This window comes from Tamandua tetradactyla, chromosome 23 (assembly GCF_023851605.1).
Source record: "Tamandua tetradactyla isolate mTamTet1 chromosome 23, mTamTet1.pri, whole genome shotgun sequence".
Lineage (NCBI taxonomy): Eukaryota > Metazoa > Chordata > Mammalia > Pilosa > Myrmecophagidae > Tamandua > Tamandua tetradactyla.
The window spans coordinates 10,545,245-10,569,355 of NC_135349.1; the positions used below are offsets into that span (position 1 = coordinate 10,545,245).

Below are 24,111 nucleotides of genomic sequence, written 5' to 3' on the forward strand. Positions count from 1 at the left end.
AAAGGAAGAAGCAAAACTCTTCACTGTTTACAGATGATATGATACCATATGTCAAAAACCCTGGAAAATCCACAGCAAAACTACTAGAGCTAATAATGAGTACAACAAAGTGGCAGGTTACAAGGTTAACAAGTACAACAAAGTGGCAGGTGCAAGGTTAACACTCAAAAACCTGTAGTGTTTCTATACACTAGTAATGAGCAATCTGAGGGGGACATCAAGAAAAAATTCCATTTACAATTGCAACCAAAAGAATAAAATATTTAGGAATAAATTTAACTAAGGATACAAAATTCCTATACAAATAAAAGTACAAGAAATTGCTAAAAGATATCACAGAAGAACTAAATAAGTGGAAGGGCATACCATGTTCATGGATTGGAAGACTAAACAGAGTTAAGATGTCAGTTCTACCTAAACTGATTCATAGATTCAGTGCAATACCAATTAAAATCCCAAAAACTTACTTTTCAGAAATAGAAAAACCAATATCCAAATTTACCTGGAAAGGCAGTGTGCCCTGAATAGCTAAAAATATCCTGAGGAAGAAAAATGAAGTTGGAGGTCTCACACTACCTGACTTTATAGTGTATTATGAAGTTACAGTGGTCAAAACAGCATGGTACTGGCATAAAGATAGATATACTGACCAATGGAATTGAATAGAGTGTTCAGATATAGACCCTCTCATCTATGGACAATTGATCTTTGATAAGGCAGTTAAGTCGACTCACGTGGGACAGAACAGTCTCTTCAATAAATGGTGCCTGGAGAACTGGATATCCACATGCAGAAGTATGAAAGAGGATTCATTTCTCACACCCTATACAAAAATTAACCAAAAAAATGAATCAAAGACCTGAACATTAGATCTAAGACCATAAAACTTTCAGAAGAAAATGTAGGGAAATAGCTCATAAATCTTATAATAGGAGGCGGTTTCCTAGATCTTACACCCAAAGCACAAGCATTAAAGAAATAGATAAATGGGAAGTCCTCAAAATTAAACACTTTTGTGTATCAAATAACTTTGTCAAGAAAGTAAAAAGACAGCCTACACAATGGGAGACCATATTTGGAAACAATATATCAGATATGGGTCTAGAATCCAGAATATATAAAGAGATTGTTCGACTCAAAAACAAAAAGACAAACAACTCTATTAAAAAATGAGCAAAAGACAGGAACAGGCACTTCTCAGAAGAGGAAATACAAATGGCTAAAAGGCACATGAAAAGATGCTCAACTTCCCTAGCTATTAGGGAAATGCAAATCAAAACCACAATAGGATATCATCTCACACCCACCAGAATGGTCATTATCAATAAAACAGAAAATGACTAGTGGTGGAGAGGATTTGGAGAAAGAGACATGCTTATCCATTGTTGGTGGGAATGTCAAATGGTTCAACTGCTGTGGAAGGCAGTTTGGCAGTTCCTCAGGAAGCTAAGTATAGAATTGCCATATGATCTGGCAATACCATTGCTGGGTATCTATTCAGAGGACATGAGGAAAAGAACACTAATGGACATTTGTGCACCAATATTTATAGCAGCATTATTTATAATTGCCAAGAGATGGAAACAGCCCAACTGTCCATCAACAGACGAGTGGCTAAACAAGCTGTGGTATATACATATGATGGAATATTATGCAGCTGTAAGACAGAATAAAGTCATGAAGCATGTAACAACATGGATGGACCTTAAGGACATTAGGCTGAGTGAGATTAGCCAGAAACAAAAGGACAAATACTGTATGGTCTCACTGATATGAACTGACATTAATGAATGAACTTGGAGAATTTCAGTTAAGAATAGAGGCCATCAAGAGATAGAAATAGGATAGAGATTGGGTAATTGGAGCTGAAGGGATACAGATCGTACAACAGGACTGATTGTAAAAATTCAGAAATGGACAGCACAATACTACTTAATTGTAGCACAATGATGTTAGTACACTGAGTGAAGTTGAATATGAGCATGATAGAGGGAGGAGGCTGGGGGCACAAATGAAACCAGATGGAAAGATAGATGATAAAGACTGAGATGGTATAATCTTGGAATGCCTAGAGTGTACAATGATAGTGACTAAATGTACAAATTTTAAAGTGTTTTTGCATGAGGAAGTACAAAGGAATGTCAGTATTGCAGGGTGTTGAAAATAGATGGTAATTCATATTTTAAAACTAACTTATGTGTGAGACTAAAGCAAAAAATGTTTATTTGGTACAAAATTTATATTTTGACTAGTGCATTTCCTAATATAACTTATATGAACAGTTTAATTGAACATCAATGGAACCTGATGAGAATTGTAGGTTTGTCCAGAGTGATGCCCCGACAAATCCCAGAGTGATTTGAACAGTGAATAAAAGAGTATTTGCAAAGTCGATTTGGGGGAATGGCGAGAAAGGGGGAAATTTCAACTTCTTCATTTGGAGAATCCCTGATATTCTCACAAGCAGTGGGGACAACAAAATCAATAGGCTGAGCCCTCAATCTTGGGGTTTGTTCATATGCAACTTATCCCTGCAAAGGATAGATTAAGCCTACTTAAAATTAGGCCTAAGAGTCACCCCCAAGAGAACCTCGTTTGTTGCTCAGATGTGGCCTATCTCTCTCTCAGACACCACAGCAAGCAAACTCACCCTCCTCCCTCTCTCTACATGGGACATGACTCCCAGCAGTGTAAACCTCCCTAACAATGTGGGACAGAAATCCTAGAATGAGCTGGGACTCAGCATCAAGGGATTGAGAAAATCTTTTTGACCGAAAAGGGGAAGAGAGAAATGAGGCAAAATAAAGTGTCAGTGGCTGAGAGATTTCAAACAGAATCAAGAGGTTATCCTGGAGGTTATTCTTATGCATTTTATAGATATCCCCTTTTAAATTTAAAGTATATTAGAGAGGGTAGAGGGAAGTGCCTGAAAATGTAGAGCTGTGTTCCAGTAGCCATGTTTCTTGAGGATGATTGTATAATGATATAGCTTTCACAGTGTGACTGTGTGATTGTGAAAACCTTGTGTCTGATGCTCTGTTTATCTACAATATTGACAGATGAGTAAAAAAATATGGCTTAAAAATAAATAAATAATAGGGGGAACAAATGTCAAAATAAATTGAGTAGATTGAAATACTAGAGAACAAGGAAAGGGTGTGGTAAGGGGTATAGAAAAAAATAGGGGGAACAAAGGTTAAAATCTATTGTGTAGATGGAAATAGTAGTGGTCAATAAGAGGGAGGGGTAAGAGGTATGGTATGTGTGAGCTTTTTATTTTTATTTCTTTTTCTGGAGTGATGCAAATGTTCTAATAAATGATCATGGTGATGAATATACTACTATGTGATGATATTGTGAGCCACTGATTGTACACCATGCACGGAATGTTTGTATGTTAAGAATGTTCATGTTTGTATGTTGTTTGGTTTGATGGTACAAAATAAATTAAATTAAAAAAAAAGAGGGAGACAGGGGCTGTGAGACCCAGTGGCTGGACTCTTTGGCTTCTGAGCCACACCTTCTGGGTGGGAAGTTGGGGGGGCTTAGCCCCTGCCTGGCTACAGACTCTAGATTCTTCCTCCAAGAGCAGTCTTTCCATTCTGGATCCCAGCCACTGATGTCCTCAACAGTCCCTGCTGGAATTGGCCTTCTCTCCCTGCGCAAAAATTCAGTGTAAAAGCCAGGGTCCAGGCCCTTCTCTTTCTCCCTTTAGCTGGCTTATGGAAGTCTGCTACACATGTTTCTCTTTCTTAGCCTAGCCTTAATTATCCAAACTTAATTATCCAAAGTTATCCAAATTATCTAACTCGCATACAGCCAGGTAGTGACTCTGCAGATCAATTAAGGCTTTAAGATTAAATTGATGTCAAAACCACAATGAGCTTGCAATGACCATAATAAAAAAGACAGATAATAACAAGTGTTGACGAGGATGTGGAGAAACTGGAACCCTCATATGCAGCTGGTGGGAATGCAAAATCATGCAGCCACTTTGGAAAATAGGGTGGCAGTTCCTCAAAAGTTTAATATGAACCAGCAATTCTACCCTAGGTATATAACCCACAGAAATGAAAACATTTGTCCATACAAAAATGTATACATGCGTGTTCGTAGCAGCATTATTAATAATAGCCCCAAAGTGGAAACAAACCCAAAATTTCAGCAACTGACAAATGAATAAACAAAATGTGGTCTCTCCATTTGATGGACTATTACTTGTCCATAAAAAGGAAAGAAGTACTTACACAAGCTATGACATGAATGAACCTTGAAAACCATGCTAAGGGGAGGAAGCCAGCCACAAAAGGCCATGTATTATATGATACCATTTTTAGGAAACATCCAGAATAGGCAAATCCATAGAACAGAAAATAGATCCATGGTTGTCTAGGGCTGTGGGGTGGTGGTGAAGAGTTGAGGGAAAATGGGAGTGACTGCTAATGGGGGTAGGCTTTCTTTGTGGGGTGATGAAAATGTTCTAAAATTGACTGTGGCGGTGGTTGCCCAACCTTGTGAATAAACTGAAAAGCACCGAATTTGACACTTTAAATGGGCGAATTGAATTGCATGAGAGCTATATCCCAGCAAAGCTGGCATATATTCACTGTACCCTGCATCCCTATTGATATTTGCTCCAGCTTTCTAAGTGATCATTTGTCAGGATAAGGTGGCCATCCATGCCCAGCTTTCGACAAATGGTGAGCACAAGGGGACATTCATCTGTTCGGTCCCCACTCTTAGTGCCGGTTTTCGGAGCTGCTGTTGAGTGTGGCAAAGTCCTGTCCCACTTCACCCGCTACCCCGTCTACATCCTGCGAGGGGGCTACGAGCGCTTCTCGGCCATGTACCACTTCCTCAGGACCCAGAAGATCATCTGGATGCCCCAGGTGAGGTGGAACGCTGAGCACAGGGGGGCTTGGGCGTGAAAGCCGGGCCTGGGGAACGAGGAGTGGGGGGAAGGAAAGGAGGAGACTGAGGACATGGGAAAGAGAGAGGCAATGGAGGAGGCCGACAAGTCTGGGCTGGGGAACTGAACCTGGCACGCCGGGAGACTCAGCTCATCAGGATGAATTCCTAGTTGTCCGTTCTTCAGCAAAGGCCAGTGTAGTTTAAGAGGTGGGGGGCCCATCCAGGGTCCCTGGACCACTTCAGTCCGGAAATGTAGAGGGGCCACCCTCTCCAGAACGTCAACTAGTTCCATTCCTTTCTCCCATATTATCGACGGCACTTTGCAACATAAAAAAGTTAGAACGGGCATAGCCCAAGTACCCCTAAAGAGTGGGAGAAAGGTCAAAGGAGAAGGTGGAGTTATACAGAGAAGGAAGGGTTTAACAGTTGAGTATGATTGTTGAATCATTATATTGATATTTCTTCTAGTCTCCAGTATCTTAGAGCAGCTAGAAGGAAAAACTTAAAATTGTGGAATAGTAACCTATACCAAACTCTGAAATCTGTTCTACAACTAACTGTTGTGATGTGCATTGAAATTTATTGCTTTTTTGTGTATGTGCTATTTTTCATGAAAAAGTAAAAAAATTGATTGTGATGATCAAAATATTATATATATTTCTTTATTTTTCCTTCCAGCCTCCAGTGTTCTGGAGCAGCTAGAAGGAAAAATCTGAGACGATGGAATCATAGCCCATGACAAACTCTGGGATCTGTCTTGTAACTACTTGTTGAAGTGTGCTTTGAAAATTACTGCTTTTTTCTTTCTTTGCTTTGTATATATATGTTATATGATATAATAAAAAAATTAAAAATACAAAAAAGTTGGGAAGGCATCCAGAGGGCAGAGCATCATAGGGCCTTCTGGCTGGTGGGCTGTCCTCAAAGTCAGGGAGGTCTTGACTAAAGGCTGCCTCTCCATCCTTGGTTGTCTGGTCCCCAAAACCCTGCCAGGACCCAGGAGATACAGAGAAGGATGCGGTAACCAAGGGATGAGTGGGAACCAAGGGACAAGGACAGTGTATGAGGAGGCCAAACACTGAGGGCCGGGATGTGCAGGCAGGGGCAGGCCCCAGAGGGGGCACTGTGTGTCTCTGGTTTATTGAAGAGTCTGACCTCAGTGGAATATGAACCTGGAGTGGTTTCATTTTTTCCCTAACAATTGCCTTCAGCTGTTCTCTCTTTCCTGCCCTTGGCAACCTCTCAGGCAGATTCTGTGCTTTCCCAGCCACTTTTGGTTCAGTCATATTTGGACCCCGATTTAAGCAAACAAATTGCAAAACAAGCAACTATTTGCAAGACGATCAAGGAAATGTTATCATTAAGAGTGGATATTTGATGATATGAAGGAATTATTGTTTGTTTTTTTCTTTAGGTTGTGATGACATTATTATGGTTACAGTGAAATGATATGATGCCTGGAATTTTCTTCAAAATGGTCTGGGCTGGGCTGGGGAATTAGGGAGGGTAAGGATGAAACGCTGCATTTGGCCATGAGTTGATCATGTTTGAAGCTGGGTGATGATTGCAGGGGTTTATTATACTGTTCTCTCTACTTCTGTATATTTTTGAAATTTGTATAATTTGTAAAAAGCGAGTAAAAACAATGAATCTAGCACAAGCCAGGCCAATGAAAAATTCCAACCTCAAATCTGAATCAAGGCTTCTCTCTTCCCAAGCCCAGAGCTGGGCAGCCTTTGGTTGCAGGGTACTTGGAGAGGAGAGGGGTGTGGGGCTGCTTTGAGGACATCTCTCCCCTTCCCTTTTCTGGGAGTGATGGGGAGGAGCTTCCTTCTGTTACTTAGTATCCTTACAAGAGAACCAGCTGTGGCTCCCTTCAACCCCCGCAGGAGTACACCCCCAACTTGGCAGCCCATGACTCCTGTGCCCCCTCTGTTTCCACACTCTTTCCCCTGAGTCCTGGGAAAGAACCCAGGGAGCATGAGACGTGGATCAGGAGGCCCAGGCAGAGCTCCCTGCAGCTGCTGCTCATGCCACTAGTTGGCAGCTCCAGCTGGCCTCGGGTGAAAAGCTGATCCTAGTTCATACCAGTTCATACGTGGCTCCAAGTCCAGGGGACACACGTCCAGCTCTCCAGTGGATTTCTTCCTGCCTCCCTTGCAGATAGCAGCATTCTGAGTCTGCAGCACGACAAAGGGGCAGCCATTCTCCCCTCCGCCAGGCTTTCCATCATGCTCCAAGGAATTTTCTAGGCATACCCCTCCCTGTCTCTGCAGGGTGGGGAGGGAGTAGTTTCTTCTCTGCAAACATTGCTGCTGAGCTTTCCCTCCCTCTCTATCTCTTCCTTTAAAAACTTTAATAAGGGTAATTGACTTGCAATGGACTGCACTATTTAAACTGTACATTTTAATGACTTTTGTATCAACCTGTGACTTTCTTCTCTTGCTCCCACTCTTTTTAAATTGATTGAAAGATGGGGGTTGGAGCCGTGGCTGGGGGTGGCTCTCAGGGCCTGGTGTGGGGTAAGTTCTAACATTTCCGAAAGTACTTCTGGTGGAGTATTGCTGGGGCAGAGTGGACTCTAGTATAACCTATTGGAGAACATCAGGTTATACAGTTATTGGATTTCTTTCTGGCAGGACTTCCTAGAACCCCGAGTTGTTAATGCACATTGTTTCTGAGAGAAGGGTATCATTTGTACTTGGTTCTCCAGACCCTTTCTTCACAGTGCATCGTGAGGAACCAGTGTTTCTTAGAACACACTTTGGCAAATGTAGAAATAATCCTCCTCTTTCTTTCATTTTCAAAGAAACCAAATTTGTATTATTAGGAATTTGGGCCTGGAGTTCAGGACTCTTCCAATGAACCAGGCTTTCCCGGCCCCTCTATACATTCGAACCCTTCCTCAGAATTCATTTCCTAATAGCAAACAAGGTGTGTGCAAATCCTTCTTTTGTTTGTTTTGCTTTTTAGAAGGTGTTTAAAAAGCCTAATGAAAGGGCTGTCCCTCCCTGCCTTGCCCCACCCCCGGCTGGACCCGCCCTGGGTTTGTGCAGTTGGGGACCACAGGGTTCTCCCCTGCAGTCTCGGTATACCTTACCAGGGGCACCTGGGCATCTGGAGGGCTGTGGCTCAGCCCCTCACTCCCAGCCCTCCATCTCACGCAAATGGCTCTTCGGCAGTCTCTGAAAGCACAAATCTCTGGCTAAGTCACTGTCCTGGGGTACTGTCTTTCTGAGCTTGTTTGCAGAGCCACATGTCAGAAGACAAGGAAACATTCTTCCCTGGGGGAATATTCTCACAGCAGCCTTTCTCTTTCCCCACCTCAGGAACTGGATGCATTTCAACCATACCCTGTCGAGATAATGCCAGGCAAAATCTATTTGGGCAATTTCAGTCAAGCCTGTGACCCTAAGATTCAGAAAGATTTGAAAATCAAAGCACATGTCAACGTCTCCATGGAGACAGGACCATTGTAAGTAAGAGATATTATTGGTCTGCTTTAAAAGATTAAGTATCATTTATTTCTACAAGATTCCTAGTGATACACATTTATATCATTAGGGGACTTACAAGTTGAAAGAGCTCCTAGGAGTCAGTACACACTGGAGTATGAATGATTAGCTTTCTCTCTTCCTGGTCTGCATCTGTTTTCTGGCCTGATCCTCACATTCTCTGCCCCCCACTGTGACCTCATACTTGCTCTTTAAATCTGACCAACGGTAATGCTTTCCTGGTATTTGACATCATGGTATAAGATGCCCTGTTCTGCTCTGCTTTACCTATCTCAGGCCCTCTGAGAAATGCCCCCCATACCTCAGATCTGCCCTGGTGAGAGGGAGGCATATGTACACATAAACACACACACGTATGCACACTCACACTTACATTCATCATTGTCCAGTGAATGGGAAACCCTGCACAGCCTTGCTTGCCAACCTTTGTCTTCCCAGCTGTGTATAGTCACAAACACCAAGGGCATTGCACCCCTCCCCTTCCAGCTCCGATCAAAGCTGGGAAAGGATCAGCCCACAGAGAGTTTGTGGAAATATATACAAGAGTTTGCTAAGAGATCTAGTAACAAAAAATGCCATATAAAATTGAGATAGTTGACTGAGTTATGTAAAACAATAATCAGCTTGCAGAAGAGAAAAAAAATCCAATTTACAATAGCAAGGGAAAAAGATAAGATTCCTAAGCACAAACAACAAGAAATATACAGGACCTGTGTAATGAACTTCAAAATTTTAATGAGGGAGATAAAAGGAAATATGAATAATGGGAAAAGCTTTTCTGCTTTTGGATAGGAAGCCTAAAATTGTGACATGTCATTTCTCTCTGAATTAATTTATAAATTCAAAAATATCTCAATCAAGGAGTACATGGAATTTTTCGTTCATGAGGAACTAGACAATTTGATATTAAAGACCAGCTAACAGAAAAAGAAATGGTTGTGGCTTCCAGAAAGATGGTGGACTGTACTAAAGTGAGTTTGCTCCTGCTCCGTGAAACGAGATAGAAGATGGGAAGAAAATGTCCAGGACCGCAGGCTAAGAGTCCACCTTGGGTCTCCTGCATGGTAGTCAGCCATTCTGCCACTGGAGTACTCATGCACTCCGGCCTACCTTATAATAGACCTTTAAGTTGAATTGTATCCCCTACATGAGATCTGGATCTTGATTTGGCAGAGAATAACCAACACACAAAGTGCAAAAGGAAACATTCAGCAAAAACTAAGCAAATACAAAACTTTAGAAGAGTGAAGGAAATCAACTTGCATAACAACCATATCAAGATAATCAAATGCCCTGAACACAGTAGAAAATCACAAAACATGAAGATCCAAACAGAAATGGCCCAGTCAAATGACCAAATCAAAATTCCAGAGGGGACACAGAATATGGAACAACTACTCAAGGATATTTATAAAGAAATACTGATATAGTAGACCAAATAAAAAGTGTACTGGAGACACACGATAGCAGATTCGAAGAAGCAGAAGGAAGAATAAGTGAGCTAGAAGATAGAACTATAGAACTAGAGCACAGAAAAGAACAAATGGCAAGAAAGATGGAAAAATGTAACTGGATCTTAGGGAAATGATGAACAACAAGAGGCACAAAAAATAAGAATTATTGGTGTCCCGGAAGGAGAAGAGACGGGTAAAAGGTTGGGAAAGTTAGTTGAAGATAAAATCAGAGAAAACTTCCCAACCCTTATAAAAGGCATGAATATGCATGTCATAGAGGCCCAGCAAACTCCAAATAGAATAAATCCAAACAAGCCCACTCTGAGACATACTAATCAGACTGTCAGGTATGGAAGGACAGTCCTGAAAGCAGCACGAGAAAAGCAATCTACAACATACAAGGGAAAACACATAGGACTGACATCAGACTAGTCAACAGGCACCACAGAAGCAAGATGGCAGTGGTGTGATATTTTTAAGATCCTGAATGACTAAGTCTTTCAACCAAGACTTCTTTATCCAGCCAAGTTATCCTTCAAAATTGAGGGAGAGATTAAAATATTCAAAGATAAAGAAAGATTGAGAGAACTAGTCAACAAGAGACCAGTCCTACAAGAAATACTAAAGGGAGCCCTGCCAGCTGATTAAAAAAAAAAGACAGGAGAGGGAGGTCTTGAGGAGGGCACAGAATTGAAGAATATGAGTAAAGGTAATTTAAAGGAAAAGAGAGAGATAAGGGAAATAATATGCAGATCTGACAAATAAAAACTAAAGGACAAGATGGTAGAATCAAGAGTTACTTTTACAGTAAATACTTTGAATGTTTATGGACTAAACTCACCAATGAAAAGAAACAGACCGACGGAATGGATGAAAAAACATAATCCATTTGTATGCTGTTTACAAGAGACACATCTTGGACTCAAGGACATAGTTAGATTGAAAGTGAAAGGATGGAAAAAGATCTTCTATGCAAGCTGTAACCAAAAGAAAGCAGAGTAGCTATACAAATATCAGACAAAATAGACTTTAAATTTAAAGACATCATAAGAGACAAGGAAGGACACTACATATTAATAAAAGGGACAATTCACCAGGAAGAAATAACAATAATAAATGTATATATTCCTAATCAAAGGGCTCCAAAATACATGAGGCACATATTGGAAAAACTGAAGGGAGATATAAACATATAAACAGTGATAGTGGAGGACTTCAATACACCACTCTCTGCTACAGATAGAACAACCTCATCGAGGATCAACAAGGAAATAGAGGACCTAAATAATAAGATAAATGAAATAGATCTAATAAACATATAGAGATCATTACATCCCAAAACTCCAGGATACACATTCTTTTCTAATGCACATGGAACATTCTCCAGGATAAATCATATACTGGGACATAAACTGAGTCTCTATAAATTTAACAAGATTGAAATTATTCAAAGCACTTTCTCTGATCACAATGGAATACAGCTGGAAATTAATAATCACCAAAGAACCAGAGCTTTCACAAATAAATGGAGATTAAACGACACAGTCTTAAATAATCAGTGGGTCAAGGAAGAAATAACTAGAGAAATCAGTAAATATCTGGAGACAAATGATAATGAGAATACAACATATCAAAACTATGGGATGCGGCTAAGGCAGTGATGAGAATGAAATTTATTGCCCTAAATGCCTATATTAAAAAATAAGAATAAGCAAAACTTGAGGATTTAACTGCTCACCTGGAAAATTTAGAGAAAGAACAGCGAACTAACCCCAAAGCAAATAAAAGAAGAGAGATAATAAAGACTAAAGCAGAAATAAACAAACTGGAGAACAATAAAACAATAGAAAGAATCAACAAAACTAAAAGTTGCTTCTTTGAGAAAATTAATAAAATTGATGATCCCCTAGCTAGACTTACAAAGAAGAAAAGAGAGAGGACACAAATAAATAAAATCAGAAATGAAAGGGGGGTTGTTACCACAGATCATGAAGAAATTTTAAAAATCATAAGAGAATATTATGAACAACTATATGCCAACAAGCCAGATAATTTAGATGAAATGGACAAATTCCTAGAAACACAAAAATTACCCATACTGACTCGAGAAGAAATAGAAACTCTCAACAAACCAATTACATGTAAAGAGATCCAATCAGTCATCAGAAATCTTCCCACACAAAAAAGCCCCAGATCTGATGGCTTCACAGGAGAATTTTTTAAACTTTTCAAAAAGAACTGACACCAATCCTGCTCAAACTCTTTCAAAAAATTAAGAAAAAAAAAAAGGAACACTATTTTATGACGCTAACATAACTTCATAACTCATTTTATGACGCTAACATCACTCTAATTCCAAAATTGGATAAAGAAAATACAGGAAAAGAAAACTACAGATCAATCTCCCTTAGAACATAGATGTGAAAATTCTTAACAAAATACTAGCAAATCATATCTAATGCCATATTAAAAGAATTATACATCATGATCAAGTGGGATTCATAGCAGGAATGCAAGGGTGGTTCAACATGAGAAAATTAATCAATGTATTACAGCCATCAACAAATTGAAAGGGAAAAATCACATGATTATATCTGTGGATGCTGAAAAAGCATTTGGCAAACTCAAGCATCCTTTCCTGATAAAAACACTTCAAAAGTTAGGCATCGAGGGCGGGCCTTGGTGGCTTAGCAGGTAAGAATGTTTGCCTGCCATGCCTGAGGACCCAGGTTCGATTCCCGGTGCCTGCCCATGTCAAAAAAAAAAAAAAAGTTAGGCATCGAAGGAAACTTTCTCAATATTCATAAAGGCATATATGAAAAACCTATGGCCAGCATCATACTTAATGGTGAGAAATTGACAGCATTCCCCTTGAGATTGGGGACAGGACAAGGATGCCCACTGTCACCACTATTATTCAACATTTTATTAGGAGTAGTAGCTGGAGCAATTAGTTAAGAGAAAGAAATAAAAGGCATCCAACGAGGAAGGGAAGAAGTAAAACTTTCATTATATGCAGATGACATGATCCCATATTTAGAAAATCCTGAGAAATCTATAGTAAAACTACTTGAACTAATAAACAAATTCAGCAAAGTGGCAGGCTAAAAATTAATGTACAAAAATCAGTAATATTTCTATACGTAAGCAATGACCTATCTGAGGTGACAACTAAGGAAAAAATTTCATTCAAAATATTGACCAAAAGAATAAGGTATCTAGGAATAAGCCTAACCAGGGATGTCAAGGACTTATACACAGGAAATTTCAAAAAATTGCTAAAAGAAATAAAAAATGACCTAAATAGCTGGAAGGATATTTCATGCTCATGGATAAGAAGGTTGAATATCATTAAGATGTCAATCCTACCTAAACTGATCTACAGATTCAATGCAATACCAATAAAAATCCCAACAACCTACTTGGAAGACTTGGAAAAACTGGCTATCAAATTTATATGGAAGGGAAAGAGACCTTGAATAGTTAACGATGTTCTAAAAAAAAAGAAGAGTGAACTGGGAGGCATATTACTTCCTGATTTTAAAGCCACAGTGGTCAAAACAGCATGGTACTAGTACAAAGACAGAAGGACTGACCAGTAGAATAGAATTGAGAGTGCAGAGATTGACCATCAAAATTATGGACATTTGATCTTCAGTAAGACCCCAAATCCACTAAATTGGGACAAATAGTATTTTCAGTAAATGGGCATGGATTTCAATAGCCAGAAAAATGAAAGAGGATCCCCTACCTTACACCCTATACAAAAACTAATTCAAAATGGATCAAAGACCTAAATGTAAGAGCCAGTACCATAAAACTTCTTGAAACAAATATAGGGAAATATCTTCAAGATCTGGTGATAGAAGGTAGCTTCTTAAACTTTACACCAAAGCACAAGCTGTGAAAGAAAAAATAGACAAATGGGAACTCCTTAAGATTAAGAGCTTCTGTGCCTCAAAGGAGTTTGTTAAAAAGGTGAAGAGGCAACCAACTCAATGGGAGAAAATATATGGAAACCACAAAGCAGATAAAGGCTTGATATCCTATCTACATAAAGAAATTATACAGCTCACCAACAAAAGAACAAACAACCCAATTATAAAATGGGCAGAAGAAATGAATAGGCAGTTTTCCGAAGAGCAAATACAGGTGGCTAGAAAGCACACGAAGAACTGCTCATCTTCATTGGCTATAAGGCAAATGCAAATTAAGATGACAATGAGATATCACCTCACACCTATAAGAATGGTTGCTATTAAACAAACAGGAAATGGTAAATGTTGGAGAGGATGCAGAGAAACTGGAACACTTATTCACTGTTGGTGGGAATTTAAAATGGTTCAGCCACTGTGGAAATCAGTTTGGCGATCCCTCAAAAACTAAATATTGTGTTGCCCTGTGACCTGGTAATACCAATACTCAGCATATACACAGAAGAGTTGAGGGCAGTGACACAAACAGACATTTGCACACCGATGTTCATGGCAGCAGTATGCACAATTGCCAAGAGATGGAAACAATCCAGGTGCCCATCAAGGGAGGAGTGGATAAACAAAATGTGGTATATACATATAATGGAATATTATGCAGCATTTAGACAAAAGGATGTCCCCAAACATGACAATGTGGATGAATCTTGAGGACATAATGTTGAGTGAAATAAGCCAGACACAAAAAGACAGATACTGTATTATTCCATTATTATGACTCTGATAAAGCTGCCAATGTTTTGGAGCAGCAAGAAGGAAAAATCTGAGTTGAGGGCATGGTAGCACATGACAAACCCTGGGAACGGTTCTGTAGCTGTTTGTTGAAGTGTGCTTTGAAAATTATTGCTTTTTTTCTTTCTTTCCTTTGTATATATGTGTTATATTTTACAATTAAAAAAAGTTAACAAAAAAACTATAGGTAGGTTTTATATTAGAAAAAATAAATTCCTGGAATAAAAAATTTGAAAATATTTAGTAACATAACTCATACTATAGCAAAGTTGGTATTTGTAATAAATTTTTACTTGATATTTTGAGAATGCACACAGTATTGATAGTTAATCAAATAATACTCTGATATCTGTATTTATAGACTTTTCTTCCTTGCTTTTATTTTTTTTATTTTTATATTTTTTAAATACAAAAAAACACCAATTAAACGCAAATATTCCTATTTTGATCATTCCGTTCTACATATATAATCAGTAATTCACAATATCATCATATAGTTGCATAGTCATCAATTTTTAAATTAAAAAAATGTAATAACAAACACAACACAAACATTCTTAACATATGATCATTCTGTTCTACATATATAATCAGTAATTCACAATATCATCACATAGTTGCATAGTCATCAATTTTTAAATTAATTTTTAAATTGAAAAAATGTAATAACAAACACAAACATTCTTAACATATGATCATTCTGTTCTACATATATAATCAGTAATTCCCAATATCATCACATAGTTGCATATTCATCATCATGATCATTTCTTAGAAGATTAGCATCAATTCAGAAAAAGAAATAAAAAGAAAACAGAAAAAAATTCGTACATACCATACCCCTTACCCCTCCCTTTCATTGGCCACTAGCATTTCAATCTAAATTTATTTTAACATTTATTCCCCCTATTATTTATTTTTATTCTGTATGTTTTACTCATCTATTGATAAGGTAGATAAAAGGAGCATCAGACACAAGGTTTTCACAATCACACAGTCACATTGTGAAAGCAATATCATTATATAATCATCCATTATATAATGGATGGGTACTGGAACACAGCTCTACATTTTCAGGCAGTTCCCTCCACCCTCTCCATCACATCTTGACTAACAAGTTGATATCTATCTAATGCATAAGAATAACCTCCAGTATAACCTCTAGACTCTGGAATCTCTCAGCCACTGACACTTTATTCTGTCTCATTTCACTCTTCCCCCTTTTGGTTGAGAAGGTTTTCTCAATCCCTTGATGCTAAATCCCAGCTCATTCTAGGATTTCTGTCCCACATTGCCAGGAAGGTCCACACCCCGGGGAGTCATGTCCCACTTAGCCAGGGGGAGAGTGGTGAGTTTGCTTGTTGTGTTGACTGGAGAAAGAGGCCACATCTGAGCAACAAAAGAGGTTCTTTTGGGGGTGACTCTTAGGCCTAGTTTTAAGTAGGCTTCACCTGTCCTTTGTGGGATTAAGTTTCATATGAATAAGCCCCAAGATTGCGGACTCAGCCAATTGCTTTGGTTGTCCCCAGTGCTTGTGAGAATATTACAAATTCTCCAATTGGGGAGTTGAATTTTCCCCCTTTCTTGCCATTCCCCCAAGGGGACTTTGCAAATACTTTTTTACTCACTGTTCAAATCACTTTGGGATTTATTGGGGCATCACTCTAGACAAACCTCCAAAACCTCATGCCCTACTCAAGGTTCCATATACTTATGGTGTTGAATTAAGCTGTCCACATAAGTTATATTAGGAACTGCACTAGTCAAAATATAAATTTTGTACCAAATAAACATTTTTTGCTTTAGTATCACACATAAGTTGAAATTTTAAAATACTAATTAGCATCTGTTTTCAGCACCCTGCAGTAATGACATTTCTTTGTTCTTCCTCATGCAAAAACATTTTTAAATTTGTACATTTAGTCACTATCATTATACACTCTAGGCATGCCTAGATTATGCCATCTCGGTCTTTATTGTCTATCTTTCTTTCTGATTTCATTTGTGCCCCCAGCCTCCTCCCTCTGTCATTCTCACATTCAGCTTCATTCAGTGTTTTAACATAATTGTATTACAGTTAGGTAGTATTGTGCTATCCATTTATGAGTTTTTGCAATCAGTCCTGTTGCACAATCTGTATCCCTTCAGCCCCAATATCTATTTTATTTGTATTCCTGATGGTCTCTGTTACCAATGAAACTCTCCAAGTTTATTCACTAATGTCAGTTCATATCAGTGAGACCATACAGTATTTGTCCTTTTGTTTCTGGCTAATCTCACTCAGCATAATGTCCTTGAGGTCCATTCATGTTATTACAGACTTCATAACTTTATTCTGTCTTACAGCTGCATAATATTCCATCATATGTATATACCACAGCTTGTTTAGCTACTTGTATGTTGATGGACATTTGGGCTGTTTCCATCTCTTCACAATTGTAAATAATGCTGCTATAAACATTGGTGTGCAAATGTCCATTTGTGTCCTTGCCCTCATGTCCTCTAAGTAGATACCTAGCAATGGTAATGCTGGGTCATATGGCAATTCTATACTTAGCTTCCTGAGGACCCACCAAACTGCCTTCCACAGCAGTTGTACCATTTGACATTCCCACCAACAGTGGATAAGTTTGCCTCTTTCTCCACATCCTCTTCAGCATTTGGTATTTTCTGTTTTATTGATAATGACCATTCGGGTGGGTGTGAGATGGTATCTCATTGTGGTTTTAATTTGCATTTTCCTAATAGCCAGGGAAGTTGAGCATCTCCTCATGTGCCTTTCGGCCATTTGTATTTCCTCTTCTGATAAGTGTGTGTTCAAGTTTTTTGCCCATTTTGTAATTGGGTTAGCTGTCTTTTTGTTGAGAGTTGAACAATCTCTTTATTAATTCCGGATACTAGACCTTTATCTGATATATTGTTTCCAAATATTGTTTCCCATTGTGTAGGCTGTCTTTTTACTTTCTTGATGAAATTCTTTGATGTGCAAAAGTGTTTAATTTTGAGGAGTTCCCATTTATTTATCTCTTTCTTCAATGCTTGTGCTTTGGGTGTAAGATCTAGGAAACCGCCTCCTAGTATAAGATTTGTAAGATACTTCCCTACATTTTCTTCTAGCAGCTTTATAGTCTTAGGTCTAATGTTTAGGTCTTTGATCCATTTTGAGTTAATTTTTCTATAGGGTGTGAGATATGGGTCCTCTTTCATCCTTATGCATGTGGATATCCAGTTCTCCAGGCACCATTTATTGAAGAGACTGTTCTGTCCCAGGTGAGTTGGCTTGACTGCCTTATCAAAGATCAACTGTCTATAGATGAGAGGACCTATATCTGAACACTCTATTCGATTCCATTGGTCAGTATATCTATCTTTCTGCCAGTACTATGCTGTTTTGACCACTGTAGCTTCATAATATGCCTTAAAGTCAGGTAGCGTGAGACATCCGACTTCATTTTTTTTTTTTTCCTCAGGATGCTTTTAGCTATTTGGAGCACCCTGCCCTTCCAGATAAATTTGGTTATTGGTTTTTCTATTTCTGAAAAGTAAGTTGTTGGGATTTTAATTGGCATTGCATTGAATCTGTAAATCTATTTAGGTAGAATTGACATCTTAACTATATTTAGCCTTCCAATCCATGAACATAGTATGCCCTTCCATCTATTTAGGTCTTCTGTGATTTCTTTAAGCAATTTCTTGTAGTTTTTGTTTGTATAGGACTTTTGTCTCTTTAGTTAAATTTATTCCTTAATACTTTATTCTTTTGGTTGCAGTTGTAAATGGAATTCTTTTCTTGATTCCCCCCTCAGATTGTCCATTACCAGTGTATAGAAACACTACAGATTTTTGAGTGTTGATCTTGTAACCGTCACTTTACTGTACTCATTTATTAGCTCTAGTAGTTTTGCTGTGGATGTTTCAGGGTTTTTGACATATAGTATCATATCATCTGCAAACAGTGAGAGTTTTACTTCTTCCTTTCCAATTTTGATGCCTTGTATTTCTTTTTCTTTTCTAATTGCTCTGGCTAGAACTTCCACCACAATATTGAATAACAGTGGTGGTAGTGGACATCCTTGTCTTGTTCCTGATTTTAGGGGGAAAGTTTTCAGTTTTTCCCCATTGAGGATGATGTTAGCTGTGGGTTTTTCACATATTTCCTTTATCATTTTGAGGAAGTTCCCTTCTATTCCTATCCTTTGAAGTGTTTTCAACAGGAAAGGATGTTGAATTTTGTCAGATGCCTTTTCCACATCAATCGAGATGATCATGTGGTTTTTCTGCTTTGATTTATTGATATGGTGTATTACATTAATTGATTTTCTTATGTTGAACCATCCTTGCATACCTGGGATGGATCCTACTTGGTCATGATGTATAATTCTTTTAATATGTTGCTGGATTCGATTTGCTAGAATTTTGTTGAGGATTTTTGCATCTATATTCATTAGAGAGATTGTTCAATGTTTTCTTTTTTTGTAATATCTTTGTCTGGCTTTGGTATGAGGGTGATGTTGGCTTCGTAGAATGAGTTAGGTAGTTTTTCCTCCTCTTCCATTTTTTTTTTAAAGTTTGAGCAGGATTGGTACTAATTCTTTCTGGACTGTCTGGTAGAATTCACCTTGAAGCCATGAAGCCATCTCATTCTGGACTTTTCTTTTTGGGGAGCTTCTTAATGACTGATTTAATTTCTTCACTTGGGATTGGTTTGTTGAGGTCGTCTATTTCTTCTTGAGTCAAAGTTGGTTGTTCATGCCTTTCTAGAAAATTGTCCATTTCATCTACATTATCGTGTTTATTAGCATAAAGTTCTTCGTAGTATCCTCTCATTACTTCTTTTATTTCTGTGGGGTCAGTGGTTATGTCTCCTTTTCCATTTCTGATTTTATTTATTTGCATCCTCTCTCTTCTTCTTTTTGTCAATCTTGCTAAGGGCCCATCAATCTTATTGATTTTCTTATAGAACCAATTTCTGGTTTTGTTGATTTTCTCAATTGTTTTTATGTTCTCAGTTTCATCTATTTCTGTTCTAATCTTCATTATTTCTTTCCTTTTGCTTGCTTTGGGGTTAGTTTGCTGTTCTTTCTCTAGTTCTTCCAACTGGACAGTTAATTCCACGATTTTTGCCCTTTCTTCTTTTTTGATATAGACATTTAGGGCAATAAATTTCCCTCTTAGCACTGCCTTTGCTGTGTCCCATAAATTTTTTTTTTTTTTTTTTTTTTTAAAGGAAAGACAGAGAGAAGGAAGGAAGGATAGAAGGAAGGAAGGAAGGAAGAAAGGGAAACATCTTTAAACATTTTCTTGTTTTATTATATTTTGTTTTTCCGTTTTTTGTTACATGGGCTGGGGCCGGGAATCGAACCGAGGTCCTCCGGCATAGCAGGCAAGCACTTTGCCCGCTGAGCCACCGCGGCCCGCCCTGTCCCATAAATTTTGATATGTTGTGTTTTCATTTTCCTTTGCCTCAAGATATTTACTGATTTCTCTTGTAATTTCTCCCTTGACCCACTGGTTGTTTAAGAGTGTGCTGTTGAGCCTCCATATATTTGTGAATTTTCTGGCCCTCTGCCTATTATTGATTTCCAACTTCATTCCCTTATCATCTGAGAAAGTGCTGCATGATTTCAGTCTTTTTGAATTTATTGAGATTTGCTTTGTGACCCAGCATATGGTCTATCCTTGAGAATGATCCGTGAGCACTTGAGAAAAAGGTGTATCCTGCTGTTGTGGGGTGTGATGTTCTATAAATATCTGTTAAGTCTAGCCCATTTATTGTATGATTCAAATTCTGTTTCTTTATTGATCCTCTGTCTAGATGTTCTGTTCATTGATGAGAGTGGTGAATTGAAGTCTCCAACTGTTATGGTAGATGTGTCTATTTTTCTTTTCAGTGTTTTCAGTGTTTGCATCATGTATTTTGGAGCATTCTGGCTCAGTGCATAAATATTTATGATTGTTATGTCTTCTTGTTGAATTGTTCCTTTTATTAATACATAGTATCCTTCTTTGTCTCTTTTAACTGTTTTACATTTGAAGTCTAATTTGTTGAATATTAGTATAGCTACTCCTGCTCTTTTCTGATTGCTATTTGCATGAAATATCTTTTCCCAACCTTATACTTTCAACCTGTTTATCCTTGGGTCTAAGATGTGTTTCCTATAGACAGCATTTTAGATGGGTCCTGTCTTTTCATTGGGGAGTTTAATCCATTAACATTTAATGTTATTACTGTACAGGTAGTACTTCCTTCTACCATTTTGCCTTTTGGATTTTATATGTCAGAACTAATTTTTCTTCTTTTTATCTTTACCAATAGTCTTCATTTCTACACTCTTCTCCACATCTCTCTCTCCTGTCTTTTTGTATCTGCCTCTAGTGCTCCCTTTAGTATTTCTTGCAGAGCCGGTCTCTTGGTCACAAATTCTTTCAATGATTTTTTTGTCTGAAAATGTTTTAATTTCTCCCTCATTTTTGAAGGATAATTTTGCTAGATATAGGATTCTTGGATGGCAGTTTTTCTTTTTTAGTAATTTAAATATATCATCCCCTTGTCTTCTTGCCTCCATGGTTTCTGCTGAGAAGTCTATGCATAGTCTTGTTGGGCTTCCCTTGTATATGATGGATTGCTTTTCTCTTGCTGCCTTAGGATTCTCTCTTTCACTCAGCATCAAGGGATTGAGAAAAACCCTAGAATGAGCTGTGACTCAGAATCAGGCGATTTAGAAAACCTTCTCAACCGAAAGGGGGAAGAGTGAAATGAGGCAAAATAAAGTGTCAATGGCTGAGAGATTCCAAACAGATTCGAGAGGTTATCTTGGAGGTTATTCTTATGCATTAAACAGATATCACCTTGTTAGTCAAGATGTAGTGGAGAGGCTGGAGAGAATGCCTAAAAATGTGGAGTTGTGTTCCAGTAACCATGTTTCTTTTTTTTAAATAATTTTTTTATTAATTAAAAAAATTACAAGAAAGAAATGCAAACATCCTTAATATGTGCTCATTCCATTCTACATATATAATCAGTAATTCACAATATCATCACATAGTTGCACATTCGTCATCCTGATAATTTCTTAGAACATTTGCTTCAATTCAGAAAAAGAAATAGAAAGACAACAGAAAAATAAAACAAAAACAGAAAAAGAAAAAAAGAATTTTACGTACCATACCCCTTACCCCTCCCTTTCATTGATTACTAGCATTTCAAGCTGAATTTATTTTAACATTCGTTCCCCCTATTATTTATTTTTATTCCATATGTTCTACTCGTCTCTTGACAAGGTAGATAAAAGGAGCATCAGACACAAGATTTTCACAATCACACAGTCACATTGTGAAAGCTATAATCGAATGATATAGCTTTGTGATAACTATGTGATGATATTGTGAATTACTTATTATGTATGTAGAATGGAATGATCAAAAGTTAAGAATGGGGCCATGGTGGCTCAGCAGGCAAGAATGCTTGCCTGTCATGCCAGAGGACCTGGGTTCGATTCCCTGCCTGGGCCTGCCCGTGTAAAAAAAAAAAAGAAAGAAAGCAATGCCAACAAAACACATAAAAACAATAAAAAATAGATATTATGAAAGGACATTATATATCAGAATTGGAAAAACTTTAATAATATTAAAAAAAGTTAAGAATGTTTGCGTTTGTTTGGTCTTTTTTGGTTATTTTAAGAAAATTAAAAAATTAATAATAAAAAAAGATTGTCTCTTTCTCTTTGACACCTGACATTCTGATTAGTAAGCATCTTGGAGTATGTCTATTTGGATCTATTCTATTTGGGGTACACTTCTTGGATCTGTAATTTTAAGTCTTTCATAAGAGTTGGGAAATTTTCAGTGATAATTTCCTCCATTAGCTTTTCTCCTCCTTTTCCCTTCTCTTCTCCTTCTGGACACCCACAATCACGTATATTCATGCGCTTCATGTTGTCATTCAGTTCCCTGAGTCCCTGGTCATATTTTCTCATTCTTTTCCCTGTATTTTCCTTTGCTTGTCAGATTTCAGATGTTCTGCCCTCCAGTTCACTAATCCTATCTTCTGCCTCTTGAAATCTGACATTGTAGGTTTCCATTGTTTTTTTTCCCACCTCTTTACTGTGCCTTTCATTCCCATAAGTTCAATGATTTGTTTTTTCTGTTCTTTTTGTTCTTCTTTTTGTTCATTCCTTGCCTTCTTTATATCCTTCCACAATTCATTGATTTGATTTTTTGATGAGGTTTTCCATATCTGTTCGAACATTCTGAATTAATTATTTCAACTCCTGTATCTCATTTGAATTATTGGTTTGTTACTTTGACAGGGCCATATCTTCAATTTTCCTAGTGTGAGTTGTTATTTTTTGCTGGCGTCTAGGCATTTGATTACCTTAATTAGTTTATTCTGGAGATTGTTTTCACTTCTTTTACCTAGGATTTTCTTACTGGATGACTTTGTTGTCTATTTGTTCTTTGACATTCAGTTCAGCTTATTCTGGACCACTAGCTTGGGTTTTGTTTAACAGAGCAGAATTTATCAGTTCTTGTTTTCTTGTTTCTTGTTCTGCCTGTATGGTGCCTCCCCCCTCCCCCGCCCAACTTTAGAAGGGTCTACTTAGGTATTATAGACCCCACCTGGATTTTCCCAGACCAAACTGGCCTCCTGTCAGGAGGAAAGAGTCACCTGTATCAGTTTTCCCTGAGTGTGAGACCAGTAGGTGAAAGACTTTCCTGTGAAATCTCTGGACTCTGTGTTTTTCCTATCCTGCCCAGTATGTGGGGCTTGTCTGCCTGAAGGTCCCACCAGCAGAAGGTGATGCAGTACCTTTAACTTCAGCAGACTCTTCCTGCTTGGGGCAGGGTGGAGACAGAGGAGAGGTTGTAGTCTGGCTAATTGCTTCAGTTTTCCAAACCCTGGTGTCTGAATTCCTTGAGGGAGGGAATCCACCTGAGCTGGGCCTTACCCCTCTCCTGGGAAAGGCACAGGCTCCAGATAAGCTCTCCAACAAGCTTGTTTCTACCTATGCCTGGGGCAGTTGCAGCCTGAGAAGCCATGCCGCTGTATCCAAAGGCAGTCAAGCCTTTTAGAAACACCGCCACAAAAAAGAAAGAGAAAAATCCTTCTTAGAGCAGGACCCCCATTCATAGGGTTTGCCAATCAAGAGCATAAGTTGGTATGTTGCTTTGTGTATGTTCAGATCCTATGTGCCCCCTCCTTTCCTTCAGGGCCCAGACCCTTTCAAGTATTATATGCTATCTGATCCAAAAAACATCTGTTTCTTTTTTTCTTTTTTCTTTTTCCATCAGCCCTGTGCCCTCTGCACCGGGGCAAAAATCAGCAACCTCTACTTTGATGCAGTTCAGCTGAGCTGGGGTCCTATTTTTAGTAGTCAGAATTTGTGAATTAATTCCACAATTGGAGCTTAGTGCTACTGGTAATGTCCCTTTCCTTTCCCCTCTGGGAAGCAGCCTGTCAGGCAGGGGCACCAGCCACTGTGGCTTGGGGAACTCATGGTTCTGGGG

General features: G+C 38.3%; 1 protein-coding gene and 1 long non-coding RNA gene across 11 annotated transcripts in view; one reads left to right on the top strand and one right to left on the bottom strand.

Moving 5' to 3' along the window:
• The window catches only part of LOC143667098 (uncharacterized), a 43,537-nt gene extending 34,976 nt beyond the window's left edge, over positions 1-8,561 (bottom strand). Inside the window, exons 1-2 of the long non-coding RNA XR_013167850.1 lie at positions 8,485-8,561; positions 735-823 (exon numbers count right to left, since the gene is read on the bottom strand). This is a non-coding gene — a long non-coding RNA (uncharacterized LOC143667098). The remainder of the gene's footprint in view (positions 1-734; positions 824-8,484) is intronic.
• The window catches only part of STYXL1 (serine/threonine/tyrosine interacting like 1), an 89,064-nt gene that overhangs the window by 35,011 nt on the left and 29,942 nt on the right, over positions 1-24,111 (top strand). For all 10 annotated transcript variants that reach the window (XM_077140897.1, XM_077140894.1, XM_077140893.1 and 7 more), the window contains 2 exons: positions 4,744-4,889; positions 8,241-8,386. In XM_077140897.1, coding sequence (XP_076997012.1) covers positions 4,744-4,889; positions 8,241-8,386 — 292 coding nt within the window. The remainder of the gene's footprint in view (positions 1-4,743; positions 4,890-8,240; positions 8,387-24,111) is intronic.